Below are 14964 nucleotides of genomic sequence, written 5' to 3' on the forward strand. Positions count from 1 at the left end.
CATTACCGAGACTGCAGTATTGCTAGGGGAAATCGACTGGACCTTCACAGGCAAACAATGCTGTACCTTTCATTTAATTCCCCATACTACTTTATGAAGACTGTATTTCTGGTCTCTGAAGTATTTGGTATATATGGTCAGTATAATACTAAAAGTTGCAACATATACTGACAGACAATTACACTCAAATAATGAAAGCTAATTACTTGTCTCCTGTACTCTTTAAAAAAACTGAGCTGATGAGCTAGGATGTTTTTACCTAGGACCCAGATGTCTGAAACACACTTACTGTCTCCCTGCTAATCAGCTTGTGCATTTTGAAATATGGTATATCATCATAAGTCAGAAACAGGCACCTTAAATAAATCTCATTTTAAATTTCTTCCAAGCACTTTGTAACTTCCAAACTACATAAAAACATATTAATACCTGCAGAATTCCACTAGATTTATAAAGGCAATAAAGTCTGTCGGCTTCGTTGGCTGAAGGTTTGAAGCAGGGTTAGAAGTAGGCCCAATCGAAGCACTGTCAGTTTCATTTTCATCCTGAAAATAAATATTGAAGCAAGAACACTGGATCTGTGACAATACAGAAAGCATTTACACCTTTTCTCCAGATCAACAGGGTCTACTCCTCTTTTTTTAGCTGCTATGAGCTAGTCCAACACAGGCAAATGACTAATAATTGACACATCAATAATTCAAAGAAATAATATGGGTTGCTTGCTCATAAGGAAAAAGCGAGTGGAAAAATGAAAACCACTAGATGCCAGTGCAGGCATGACAGATTCTGTGAACTTCTTCCAATTCCCATGTTCCCACCTCCTAACACTGCAATGCAATATCCAGAAATATGAAGTAAAACATTTTGACTAGTACGAACATTACTTCAAGGACACTATGAGGAGGTATATAATCATAATGAAAACAAAACAGGGAATGTGATTTTCATTCCCGTACAACAGCAGGAATTAAAGGACAAGTCATCAGGTCTCACCTGTTCATTAACATCCAGTTTCTGAACACTCAGGTCCAACTTCGCAATAATCTTCAAAATAGATTTTATAACTTCATCATACAGCAAGCGATTCAGGGACTGCAGTGGTGAATCTGCAGTAAGAAGGTTTTCATCTTCAAAACCACATTCCTGTGTAGGAGGAAAAAGTTCACGTTTCAAAACACCAATGAGAATTATTTCTCAAATTTACAAATGAAGATTTGAATGATTCAGAGAATTCGGCTTTAGACATTCCTCAGCTATGGAAGCCTAAATTCATCCCTGTTTAATTCATTTATCAGCCACAAAATCCAACTAAATCCAGGAAACAGTTCTACAGCATGACATTTGGAAAAATTCTAGGGTTAGAAAAGCAGTGATAAGACTCAAGACTACTTTTCCTTTTGTATTTCCATATTAACTATGCTCTTACCTTCATTGTGTCACAGTTCAGTAGACTTCTAAAAAGATACAGATAGTCCTTATAGGTTGGTACTTTCCATCTCCCTATCTCAACCTCTCCAGCTTCACGTGAGTCTTCAGATCCAGAAGTTTCTTTTCCAAAAAAATCCTTAAAGGACACACAATATTTTCAGAAACACTGCATATGTAACTACCTGACTCAAGCCAAAATACAACATAAAATTACTCCTGCAGGTAGAAACATGAAATGTTTAGCTTTCTCATTTAACCAACATGAAAAGAGCACAAACCAACCAGCTCCCTTCAAAAGTCTCTAAAGCTCTTCTCCTTCCAGTGGTCAGTTATTTGAGAAACTCTATAGTTATCCTGCTGCACAGGACTAAAAAGCTTTAAAGTCCTCCCTTAACACAAACATTCAGTAAACCTTTTAAAGTGTCCAAGATTTGATAATCCAGAAGAAAGCTAGATGACCTTAAGTACAACCTACTTTGTTACAGACAACCTGAGCAAACAAGAACTGCAGAGAACAAAAGTCTATTTCCTGTTATTTTTTTCATTTGGTAGAAGAGGCACATCCTCACTATCCTCAGCAGATGTAGGGACCAGAGACTAATAACAACTGAGCCACAATTCAAAATGGATGGTACTATTTTTGCTTCTTTGGGCCTTCCCCTGTTTAATGGGTTAGATCTTCAAGAACTGGAATGTATACTCTTAGGAAGCCAGATGAAATAAACATGTTTAAACAGTTATTTTACCTTTGAAAATGTGACTGGCTTGGAGAAGATTCTGATTAATCCCTGATGCACTGAAACAAACAAAAAAAATGCCTGAACAGACCTAAAAAGGCATATAATCCACACATTTCATTACGTTAGCATTGAATTAAATCAGACTTCTATTTTCTACATTCTGTCAGGATAAGGGAGAGGCAAACCATAGATTTTTCTCTAAGGACAAATATATCCAAAACCAGAGCCATAACTCTAGGATGTTTCACAGGGAATCAATTTTGAACTTGCTTCTTACTACTTTTTCTCAATACTACTTTTGACTTTTTCCTGAGTCTGAATGCAGTGATGACCAAGGTATTGCCTATAATGGCCATAATGAAAAAGGCAACAACTCCCAATGACTCTCACAGACATGGACTTAGGATCTCCATTCCGGCATGGTGCTTGGGTGCACCATATCCCAAATCAAGAACATGGAAAACAATGAAAATGCCACAGCAATAAAGAAAAGCCACTGCAAATAACTGAAAGATATTAAAAATAATTTCTGAAAATCATTCTAATGAAATGTCAGCATGGTGGAGGCTACTGGAATTGTCAGCTACCAATGCTGATACATTCATTATTACATTCACAGAACCATATCTGACTAATTGGAATATTCATTTTTACTATGTACAAGTTCCAGAGCATATAAAGATTGCATTTCTAACAGAGATGACACTCACCCTACTTTCTGTGATATTTTGTAGGGGTAACTGAAAGTGTATGAACAGATTTTTGTACTTTTTTCTGTTAAATCCCTTTCTCCCCACAATCCTTCAGAGCAGGAACATGTGTCTTATGTTTAAACAGATTATATACAAAAATATATTCTCCTGCCCTTGATGATAGCCACTCTGCCATCCAAAACAGTTGTTAAATGTATTCCTTAAGTGATTTAACAATACATATTGAAAAATAACACGAGAACCCTAAACCTCCATTATTAGAGAATGGGAAAAGCTTCATTTTTGACCCCAAATGGCTATTCCACATATCTCTCTTAGAACCAGTTAATCAATTCAGGGAAAAAAAAACCCAAGCCAAAAAACCACATCCCCACCCTAACCCACCCCCCCCAACAAAGTTAATATCACAGACTCACCCACAGTGCTAATAAAACTCCAGAGAACTGGACCTTTTCCTGAGAGGGCTAGAAATACCTTTATTATAGATCTGCAACAGACTAACTGCATTTTTTCACTATATTGTGGAAAGCTATTGATCTGCAGTACAACTAGATGTTCAAGTACCGGAGTGTATACTTCAGGAATCTAGAAGAAATAAAACCAAAACAGCCATCATGCAAAGACAATGATTATAACTCAGTATCAATGTGAGGAATAATGCTAAATTATTTCAGCAAGATACTTGTTTACAAAAGTTTACATCATGACCTGCTCTGAAAACAATAAAAGACTTAGCAAGTGAATTCATCTTACATATTTAAAAAAAACCAAAAAAACAAACAAAATAAGAAATCTTCCTGGAACTCATTATGGAAAGTAGCTCCTGAATAGATTAGTGCTTCAGTGGGATCAGTCGTCAGCTTATTAGAAAAGTACCAATTTAATTAAACAATAACACAGCAGTATGATCTGTTCATCCTTAACAATCTGAATACAGAATATAAGTGAAAGTCTCTTCTCTGGCCCAACCTGACTTCCCAGCTCCAGCTAGGATCCAGAAAGCCCTCATTAGCACCTGGACAGCATAGCATCAGAGGAAACCCAAAGTATCGGCCTCAGAGAACACACTAAGTATCAGTACCAAAAGAAAAAGCAGCAATAGAGTGGTATAATCACATAAAGAGAAGGGTAAGGCTAGGTCCAAATAAATAGCTTCGCCTAAAATAAATACAAAACTACTCACATCTGGCTATCACAGTTTTCATTACAATGCACTGTAGCATTTTATTTAGTATATTCTGTGCATTTTCTTTATTCAAATAAAATCCAATAAAGTATTCTCCTGATATTATTCCCATCCCCTAGGAGCTATACGTCATCGTATTTCAGATAAAGAAACACCTTCTATCACAGGTAAGTTCACAGCTACTACCTTCTTACACATCTGTAGCTGCATAAAAAAAATTGACTGGTACTTTAAATACTCCACTTACTGTATCTATATGGAATATCACACTTGCAATGGACTGGAGGAAACTTGGTAGCTGATACAGATGGTCATCTACTGTTTCTGTTTCTGTAAGGTACATTTGCTTACAACGCTGAAGGAGCTCTACATACATGTCGTCAACATCCTTAGAGTGTATAGCTTTACAGGGCTTACAGAGAGAAAATAAAATACTGATTTAGTAACTTTGTACAGTCAAGCAAACGTATGCTGTAGCACTAAAACCCAGCCAAGTGTTCACTGAACCATAACACGATTAATCTTTTAATTTTTTCCAGGAACTCAATACATCTGAATAAACTAACTTTAAGTATTCTACTTGCTACATGTATGAGAAACATGGTACCTGCAATGAACTAAAACAATAGTTTACTGATGCAGTGTAATTTACTATAAAAGTACTTGAAGTTTCAGTGACACAATTTCAAATCCAGCCTGAAAAGCATGGAGTTTGGCTGTAAATATCTTATATATGGCATTATGGATGCTAATATTCACTTATATTTTGACCTAGCTGCATTAAAAGTAGTACGTGGCTTACCTTAATGTGGCTTAACCAATTATCATTCACAGGCTACTACTATTTAATATTTAACCCAGCAGCCCAAATTCTGAACTTGTACTGTGCTGGGATCTGTAAAAACAGAGGATAAAGACTACTCCTGAACTAATGAACAAGCAGAAAGCACCCCAAATAGTACTAGAGGGTATGTAATAATGCTTACAGATTTCTGTAGAATGATTTGCAAATAACAGTATTTAGCATGAGCTAGGTCAAAGAGCAGTCTTTGTGGAAAACTAACCAGGAACCAGGTCACAGGCAAGAACTGTAGTAGGGGACTGACCACGGAAAAAGAATGGACTGATTTGGCTAATGACAGAATACGAGAGTTAGGCAGGCTAAAGGTTGAATCTAGTCTGTCTAAAAACATGCTGACAAAATTAAGACTATCCATGTATCATTTGTAGAACTGCAAGTATTACTTTCAAATTATTTTAGCAATTAGGCAGTAAAATAAACATTCTGCTGTGAAACTGAATCAATCACTGAACCTGTGTTCAGGCTGAGGCCATTCTTGCAGTAGCAGCAAGACTCTGCTTTCTCACAACCTAGCATCTGATGCTTGGCCAAGATTTAGTCTAAGCAGGCTAACAACTATTAGTGTGTCTTAACATATGAAAACTTTATAGGTATTGGAGCGTTAAGACCCATTTTTTCCTGTCAAAATTTGCAGTCTTACCCTATGTCTGTATTTACATTATGCAGTTTTAATCAACTTCTTGTGTTCCGTAACAGGTATTTTTAACAAGGTTCTTTCAATTCAGTAATTTGAAATACTTCATTCGTTTCTGGAAACAATACCTTTAACTCAATTCCTTTCTATTCATATCATAGAAGAGGAAGGCTATGTTTCAACAAAGCACAATGAAAATTCTACAAAAAAAATGCACTCTGCTCAAAAGGTAGCAAAATGGAAAGGATTCAGCCAGTAACCAGCTTATTCTATCACATTTCCTAACTTTTTCTACATAATATTTGAGATTATTTAACCTAGTCTTTTCTTTGAGAGAGATAAAAATAAAGGAATGTCTAGAATTTTGTTATATAAAAGTTGGGGTACCATCATCAAGCACGGAGGTTGCAGATACATAAACACCATCCCTTCTCTACAGAACCTTAACATTACTTTTATATTCCTATTTTAATTGACTGCTGACAAAAATTGGAAGTTGGTCCTTAACGGTGCTTCCTGACAAATACATCTGCACTCCACATAAACATATAAGCATGGTTTAATTTTTTAATTTGCAGTGGTTTCACAGATTACCTCCTAGTGTCTTGCAGTTAGCAGCGCATTTTGAGTGTTCTGAGATTCCTGCTCTGTAGGAAGCACACCTGAACTGCTCCCAGAGCAGAGCTGGCCTGGATCTACTATCTGAAATGCAGACAGAGCTAACGAGATCTTGTCTGTAACTAAGTGATTAAGCACATCCTTAAGCTTTGTGACAGCTGTACATGAGTCCCTAGTTTTTCCACTTCAGAACTAGTGCACAAGCAGAAGTAACCACAGCCCTCAATGCTGCAAGTGCTCCCACTAAATTCAGTATGTGTTTTAATAATTTTCAACCACAAAGTATTTTACAGTGTAGCTAATTAAGTTCCACCCTTAATCCGGAAACAGTAGCGTTCCCTATATAACAAGCTGTGTAAAACTGTAAAATGAATGGTATACAAATCCTAGCTTTAGATTCATCCAGTATGCTCTTTTATCAGAACAAGTTTCCTGCACATACTCCTGCAAAAAGCCCATATCCACGAATGGCGATGGACAGCTCTTTGTTGCTTGAATCCATTCTTCTGATGATTCCATAGAACTGCTCCATGAAGTACTGCAACGTGCTCTTGTGTAGCTCTGCATCCTTAGCTACCATTAAAGAAATCTGTAAAGCAGATATAAAAATGTCAGGATTTCGAGAAACATGAGAAAAGGCTCAAAAAAATGACAGTAAATCTTAGATGATACTTAGCTCGTAATATTAAGCACTTCAAACAAAATAATTATTTATTAAACAAACTCACTGAACTTCCAAGCACCAAATATCCCCACTATTTCAAGAAATTTGACTTTGCTTTAGTCTCAGAGATCCCAGTGAAGATACAACACCTGCTTGAGGAATGAATCTAGTGCAGAATGACCGGCTTTCTTCAGGTCCTGATTTGTGTGGCCACACCATTTACACATTGCTTCAAAGAGGGAGACATAGTTGTCTAGGAGTAAGGTACCAAACTGAGCAGCATGCCAGCTGAACAACTGTAAACCAGCTGCAATTTAAAAACAATTCCCATTAAACCCCAGACTTATATTCCACTTTCCAAAAACAGACCAGACTATAAAAGTCCACATTAGGACTTCAGGTAGATATACCTACCATGACTAGAGGGTATAAAATACATTCTTCTAGCCATTACGGTATCAGTATCCAACCATTAAGAACTTAAGCATAAAAACAACCCTTCAAAATCCTCTTTTTTAATGTACACCATTACAAAACGCACAGCTGTGTTCTGAAGTATTTTATATTAACAGTGAAAAAGAAAGGGACTCTATAGGTTACAAATAATAGAACTCAATCACACAATTCACAAGGATTTGGTTTCTGTGGTCAGGACATATGCCCAAGTGCCCTCCTCCACCAAACTGTGATGCAGACAAATAGAGAGTTCAGAATATAGGTAATTTCCCAATCCCAAATATAAACATAAATGAAATTTCAAGATCCCTAACAAATTAATTTTTTTTTTTTTTGGCAGACTATCTTTAAAGAAGGTTTTACCCTTCACAATTGCCACAAGCCTAGTACTCAAATCCTGTATTTTTGCAATTTCTGCATAAGCCACTCTCATTTCACAGGCCAATTTCTCATTCTCTTCAAGAGTTCCTAATTTTCTTCTTCTTCCGGTGAAATTCCCGTTCTCTTTCTATTCTATTTTTTTTTCCTTTAACACAATCCACCATCAACTCTTTTCTCCTAATTTGCTACACTCCTCTTATTTCTACTCCTACTACGATTCCCTTCTCATACCAGGGTTTTGTACTACTCCAGAGGGGCAAATGGAATCAAGTGTAACGCTGCTCTGTTCATAGGCTGATTAGACCTTGCCTAGTTTAACCAAATATGTTTAACTCTTAGATTCCAACTTAAAAGTACACCAGCTTTGCTCCCCAATCAGCTTAGAAGACCAAAGACAGCCAGCAGAGAATAAACAACTCCAGACAGAAGACACCATTGCATGTACGATATCCACCTCAGCATGAACTGAAATAATTTACAGTCTTACCTAGATGTACTGCGTATCGCTTCTGATCAACCTGTAATATCAGAAAAGGTTTGTCGTACGTGATTTATTCTTCATCAGGGCTAATTCATTTATGCGGAACAACTAACGTGTGGCAGATTTACCTGTGGGTTGATTGCTTTCATTGCAAAACCAAAAATCTCCTTTGCGGTCTGAGGATCTGTGAAGCAATCCAATAATGAGTATTTCACTACTGACACACAAGAGGTAGAGTAAAGACAGATTATTTTTTTCCAAAGCTTGGTATGAAGAAGCAGTATTGGAAAGCCTTACACATCTCATTTTAAGAGGCAGAGATGCTTTTTTCTGAAATACTCTTAAATTTGAAAAAATTGTACATCTATATTCATTGATTTTTCTGAATACCCATGTTTTAACAGACATGTCTCTTCTAAGGGAAACACATCTCTGTATAAACCACATTCCAGCTTCAGTGTGGCTCTCACAGCTGTCCAGTCTCTGGTTAGAAAATAGCACCCCAAACGTTTATGTGCAGAAACACACTGACGAAGCCACTCCGCACAAAGACAGACTACAAGGACCATGTAGCTGGACAGGCCTTGCTTTTGCATAAACCATCTACCAGTGGGGAAATTTTCATTCTGAGTTCACAGCAACAAATGGTGCTGCTTGCTGGCTGTATAATGATTAAAATATATCAAATTGTGTAACTGTTTTTCACATAGAAAAAGAACATACCTTCGTCCACAGATTTGGTAAAGTTGTACAGGAGTGCAACCAGTCCCCTCAGACATCCTGCTACAACAGGTAGCTTGGGTCCCCTTGTAGCTGATGTCATCTAAAAAAAGTAGGAATTGAAAAAAATATTATCCTCAAGCTAAGATAAATTTACACCAAGGCTTCCGAGTTCCTAGGAGCATAGATAAAATAACATATTCCAACTTAATACAGTTATGTCAGCACCCACCTCTATGAACACAAGTCCACAGAAACATCTCCTACTCAGAAGCTTCATATCATTTGGGAGGGAGTTTGACTACAGAAGCATAAGAAATCCTTTGAAAAGCATGAAGTATGTTCCACCAAGACCAATCACAGCAAAACTTAGAGAGCACAGACTAATGTCTTAAAAGTGCAGAATATAGGAAAGTAAAGTTCAGCAGAACTGTGATATTTACCTGAAGTGCAAGGATTTTGCAGCTAGTAGAGACCAAGTCAGAAACTATCAGTGTATGGCAATATAACTTTTCTTGGGCGCTACTGCAGTGATCATCACATGCCATCTTCTTTCACAATAAATTGGTTATAAGCTGTCACTGATGGCCTCGAATTTTTACTTTGAAAGCTTCTCAGAACCAGGGAACACAAACTTTAACAGTCCTTAAGGAAGCATTTATGATTGTCCAGTTAGATCCCTACAAATTGTACTAATTACAATAGTATTCCAACATACAGTGCCACACACATCAAAGGAAAAAAAACCAAAGCAATGCAAGAGTCTGAAAAGAAATTCCAATCATACCTGTGTTTTAAGCTCTCCCAAATAAGCTCGGAATAATTTTTCAGAGTTGCTAATCATGTCACTAGGCTGGACCTCTCCCAAAACTCCCAAAAGCTCATAAATCTTCTCCAGTACTGGAAAGTAATTTAATATTATTAAATATTAATTACTGAAATCATTACTTGGACATTTGCATTGCAATTCCTATGTAACTTGCAACCATGAGAAAACCATCCCTGATGGTTTAATTTTAATTGGTGATTAGCATGTGGGAAAGATGGCTCTTTATGATGTGCATACATACATATATCTACATACTATGATGTAAGATGCATCTTCCTTTCACATTAATAAGTTAAACACATTTACTCTTTTTAGACGTGGCTTAGAAAACCAATTAATCAAGGCCATATCCACTGAGGAAGCATTTACCACTAATCCAAGTTTGCTGCTGGCCTTGAGGTTATGCTGGGTCTTCTAAGTACCATCAGGGTTAAAGCCAACAGCTAGCAGAAGTTTCTAGGCTTCAGTTCAGGCTAAAGGGTTCTACACAGGCACAGCAAGTTTCATGAGACCTGCCAAGCGAAGATTTCCGCTGTAACTAGCCAAGATGATCAAACTAGAGCTCACAGTAGTGTGCTTAACATCAGAAATAATATAATTAGGCAAGGCAGGAATTGATGAGCTCCCGTTAGGGGCAACCAATGCAGGAACTGTTACACTAAAAGTGCAGCTCTGAGGACAAAACTGGCCAGGGCTGGAATAAGGCTACAAAGAGCTTTAATAACTGAGCTGGGCCTTACATGAACTTTGACAGGGATGGGCAGCCTCTGCTTTTGATAGGAGCACCCACTGGAGGGACCAGGACTACTCTTAAGGCTCAAAGTTATAGGAGTATGTGTATGTATAGCTATAAAACATGTATAAGAGTAACTTCAAAGGTTCAGCTACACCAGCGTAGCAATGAACCTCGGGGGGGGGGGGGGGGGGGGGGGGGAATCTAAAAGCCTAGCAAAGTTAAGTTGGTTAAGGACAAGAAAGCTGGAATTACTTTCAAGATTTAGGCATTCAGGGACTAACAATAACAGATGAGACACACAAATACTCTTTTATGTCAGGAATCCTAAACCAGACCTATGCTTAAAATCAGTATGAACTGCCACCAGTAAATTAAATTATATGATTCCTCCCACATGTTAGCTTATATATGTATACAAGTCTGCTAAGAAACAGCTAACTGCATGATCACGATCAGAAGACCTGAACAAATTTTACTGGCTCTAAAACATGACAGCTACCATTTTTAAACACACTTGCCATGGGAATAACAAACACATTTCCATGGGTATAATCCAACAAAAACTGAGTGTAAATAAAACAAAGGACATTGACAGAAAAACTAAAGCCTACCTGTATCTGAAACTTTACTTTTTGTGGCAAGTTCTCCATAAAATTTATTAAATATCTCCCCAACTTTCATTTCTTCCATCACACAGGAATATCGTAAACTTTGGAGCAACTAAGATAGATTTAAAAAAAAAGAAAATTTAGGAAAATCATTAATATCACTACCACAATCTTAAATAAAAACACAGTTTGTATGCGTAACTTCAGCTTAAGTATGCTACTCATTGAAAGAGATTTAAGGTGACTGGTCCAGGAAAGAGTACTGGCAGGAAATTTACTTTAACAACAAACTACTTTCCTATATATGTATAAATATAAAGTTTATAATTTATATTATACATACTATATACAGATCTTCTACATGGAAATTAGACACAGTATAATTTTTTCTGTACTTTTTTTCATATATATATATAACCCCCCCAAGAGCACAGGCTTAGCAGTAGCCTTTATCATATTTTATTTCTCTCCCTGCTGCTATAAAGCCAATCCAATTCACAGAACAACTGACTCAGAATAACTCAAAAGGAAGTCTTGTTTCTCACAAACAAAATTAAGTAGATGCAAAAGCATTTGCAAAACAAGGGTCTAATGCATTCTAAGAAAGCACATTAAGAAATTACTATATCAGTAATAACACTTCTGAAAAAAAGCTCTTCTCCTCCACACCTTTCACATACTGTATCTAATAGATTATATTATAATGTCATATATTAATGCATAACATTTTTAAGTAAGAATACAATTGAACTGCAAAATGTATCCTTAAAGAGCCATAATAAACCGGGAGAGAGAAGTTCTGCAACTGCCCCCAAAACAATTGTGTCTTGCTCTAGCAGATGAAGGAATGACATGCTCACATCAAAGCAACCTATTGGAGCAATATCAAAGACTATCTGTTGTTAAGACATATCTCTTACTAAGTATTACACTATCACTATTCTCTTGCTACTGCAGACTACAGATTTTCTGCATGATACATATAGCACAACTATAGTAATACAACAGATTTTCTACTTTTTCTACAAATAAGAGAGAATTATAGAATGCATTTTACCTTAATCAGAAGTTCCAGAGCCGGGATTTTACATTTTGCTGCTCTCTCTTTTGTGTAAACACGAATACAAGTTTGCTAGATAGGAAAGAAAATGGAGATTATAATACTCATAAGCAGAGAAGAAAATTCAAAGATACCAATATATTCATCTACCTCTTTATAAAGTATCTGCTCCTAACAAGTTTAAGGTTTTTAGAAAGGACTAAAACAATAAAAATATTCAGTCCTGAAAGTGGATTCACAGACAACATTGTAGCACTATCTGACATAATAACAAACCCCAGCTCAAGCAATGAAAGTGCAGTTTCTGGAATAAAAGGCACACACAGCAAATTTTCCGTCTCTGTACTATCATTCCTTGCAATACGTAGCTACTGATTTGAGATCAGAAAGTGCAATGGTGCAGTCAAGCATTTTTATGCAAAGCAGTATTATTCGGTAATCTAGACTCAAGGAACCTCATTTTTAGAGGTACGGTAGTTTCCACTCATTTCTGTATATATCGCAAAAGTAACAACTTTGCAGGAAATTTTTTTAAAAAAAACAGTATTTAAAATTAACCATCACCTATGGAAACATTTAAAATATTACACTTAAACTATGAATTTAGTCTGTATAAATTAGAAGTCATAACTATTACTCTGAAAATCAATAACCTATTTTCAAAATCAATAACCTATTACGTTCTATTAAAGAGAAGTCAATAAAATTAAGTCTATAGTTGAAGAAACAATTCCACACTTCTCTGTTGTATTAATTGCACTTTATGTCAATCAAGTTATTTCAGCTCTAACAAGAATACTACAGATGGGTAAGGCAGACTGGGAGGGGTGAAGGACAGTTACAAATCTGTTACGGTACGACACGCACCGGAATTGTTTCAACCATTTGGCAAAAGCCTTTAGGAAATAATTTTCCTTTACCCACCTTAATGTTAGAGGCGTAAGGATGAACTTTGTCACCAACTTTTTCCATAAAGACACAAAGAAACTTCAACGCTTCTTCCCTGCAATCTCGAAACTGAAAAGGTAAAAAAAGCGTGTTTAGTTTTAACGCGTATAACCTAACACGCTGTTCCTACAGCACCGTCTCAACAGTTCTTTAAAAATTAAAGTTTGCCAACTTACCTCCTCAATGCCGAGGGATCTGTGGATAAAGACGAGTAAGCCATGCTCTTGGGAAAACACGAGGGACAGGTGCAGCGCTGCGGGGAAGCAGGCAAAGCATCAGGCGGCTGGCTGCCTTTGCAGAGCAGGCAGGGCTGGACACCGCTCAGCCCGCCGCCTCCTGCAGAGGCTGCCTGAACGCCTCTGGGCAGCACGGATGCGTGTCACCAGGAGAACAGCTTAAAGGCGGCCGCTTCTGGCATCCCCATGGACTCAGGCCCAGGCCAGGACCTCCGGCCTCAGGCTGCGGCCTGCCCCTGCGCAGGGCCGAGGGCAAGCCGGGCCGAGGGCAGGCCGGCAGAGAAGGGCACGCACCCAAATACTTTTACTGAGGGAAAGGGTTATTTGGGGCAAGAGGCCGTCCCTCCCCCGAAATCACCCTTTTATGTCATGCCAGCAGTGACAAGTGTCGTGCTGCGGAGCTCGGGGAGGGAGAGCAGGCAGAGCTAGTGGCTAGCTAGGCGTGACCCCCTAACATTAATGGGCCCTCCCCCCGCTGAGCAGGGGCTGTCTGAAAGACACCAGCGAGGAAACGGCGCCCCAGGCCGCGCTCGGAGCCCCTGAGGCCCCCTAGTCCCCGTCCCCGCCGCCACCCGCCGCAGCCGGGGAAGCCGGGCCGGGCCCCGGGGCGCACCCTGCGCGCCGGCCGCCAGGCTGGTGAGGCAGGTCTCTCCCAGGCTGCGGAGCAGGCTGTAGCCGTGCAGGGCGGCGCTGGTGGCATCGCCGGGCTGCAGGCAGCAGTGCAGCTGGTGCAGGCACTGTTGGACACCGGCCATGCTGCCCCGGGCCGGCGGCGCAGGCAGCGCCTCACAGGGCGGCGGAAGCGGGCGCGAAGGGCCCGCCCCGAGCGGATCCAACACAACAGCCGCCGGGGGGGGGGGGGGGGGCACGCTGTGGCATCAGGACTGGTGCACTCCGAGGCAGGAGGAACGCGGGTAGGCCTCGGCCAGACCATTCCCAACAGAGAAGGGGAGACACGATCGTCTAACGGGCGGTGGCAGGGAAAAGGGTTTGGGGGCATCTTTATGCCTGTCGCCGCAGGATCGGCTCAGTACACGCACATACAGTAATCGGTGAGCAGTTTCTCCCCCCCCCGCGGAAAATGGGCTGCTCCGACCTCCCCACGCCTCCGTTCCCGACCGCAAGGCTAGTTTTGCCGCGAAATTCGGTCAGGTGCGGGCGGTTCCACTCTGGGCTGGGAGGGGGGAGCGATGTGCCGTTGCTGAGGACAGCCTCCGCCTCGTGGCACAAGAATTACCCCGCGGCATCCTTCTGTCCGTACTGCAGCAGCTCGAGCGGGGCGCGACCCTCACCCCAGGGCCGGGAGGGTTCGCCTCCTTCCTCCTTTCCTTCTCCGTTCCCTGCACCCCCCCCCGTCCGCATCCGTTGGGCGCTCCCGTTGCGATTGCGCCTACCCATTGGCCAGAAAGCCCGCGAGCGCGCGCGCACGCGACTCGCTTTGGCGCGGATTTTCCTGGGGCTGCTGGGGGCGCCGGCTGCTGCTCCTCCTCCTCCTCCTCCTCCTCATCATCATCTTCTTCTTCTTCTTCTCCTCCTTCTTCTCCTCTTCCCGGCGGCTCCGCGCTCGGCCCGCGTGAGGAGAGGGCAAGGAACCCGCCGCCGGTGGCGGAGCGCCCGCCGCCCGCGTCCTTCTCGCCCCTGCCCCCGCGGGTAGGGCCGCC

General features: G+C 40.2%; 1 protein-coding gene across 1 annotated transcript in view; it reads right to left on the minus strand.

The window, feature by feature from the left end:
- Positions 1 to 14073, minus strand: part of PRKDC (protein kinase, DNA-activated, catalytic subunit) — an 84352-nt gene extending 70279 nt beyond the window's left edge. The window contains exons 1-17 of the mRNA XM_075705984.1: positions 13917 to 14073; positions 13244 to 13320; positions 13044 to 13136; positions 12117 to 12191; positions 11063 to 11171; positions 9674 to 9786; positions 8890 to 8989; positions 8295 to 8350; positions 8173 to 8203; positions 6998 to 7155; positions 6627 to 6773; positions 4318 to 4482; positions 3301 to 3469; positions 2178 to 2227; positions 1430 to 1567; positions 997 to 1146; positions 430 to 545 (exon numbers count right to left, since the gene is read on the minus strand). Coding sequence (XP_075562099.1) covers positions 430 to 545; positions 997 to 1146; positions 1430 to 1567; positions 2178 to 2227; positions 3301 to 3469; positions 4318 to 4482; positions 6627 to 6773; positions 6998 to 7155; positions 8173 to 8203; positions 8295 to 8350; positions 8890 to 8989; positions 9674 to 9786; positions 11063 to 11171; positions 12117 to 12191; positions 13044 to 13136; positions 13244 to 13320; positions 13917 to 14058 — 1889 coding nt within the window. The 5' untranslated portion in view covers positions 14059 to 14073. The remainder of the gene's footprint in view (positions 1 to 429; positions 546 to 996; positions 1147 to 1429; positions 1568 to 2177; positions 2228 to 3300; positions 3470 to 4317; positions 4483 to 6626; positions 6774 to 6997; positions 7156 to 8172; positions 8204 to 8294; positions 8351 to 8889; positions 8990 to 9673; positions 9787 to 11062; positions 11172 to 12116; positions 12192 to 13043; positions 13137 to 13243; positions 13321 to 13916) is intronic.
- Positions 14074 to 14964: the final 891 nt, after the last annotated feature.

Source organism: Pelecanus crispus, chromosome 2 (assembly GCF_030463565.1).
Source record: "Pelecanus crispus isolate bPelCri1 chromosome 2, bPelCri1.pri, whole genome shotgun sequence".
NCBI lineage: Eukaryota > Metazoa > Chordata > Aves > Pelecaniformes > Pelecanidae > Pelecanus > Pelecanus crispus.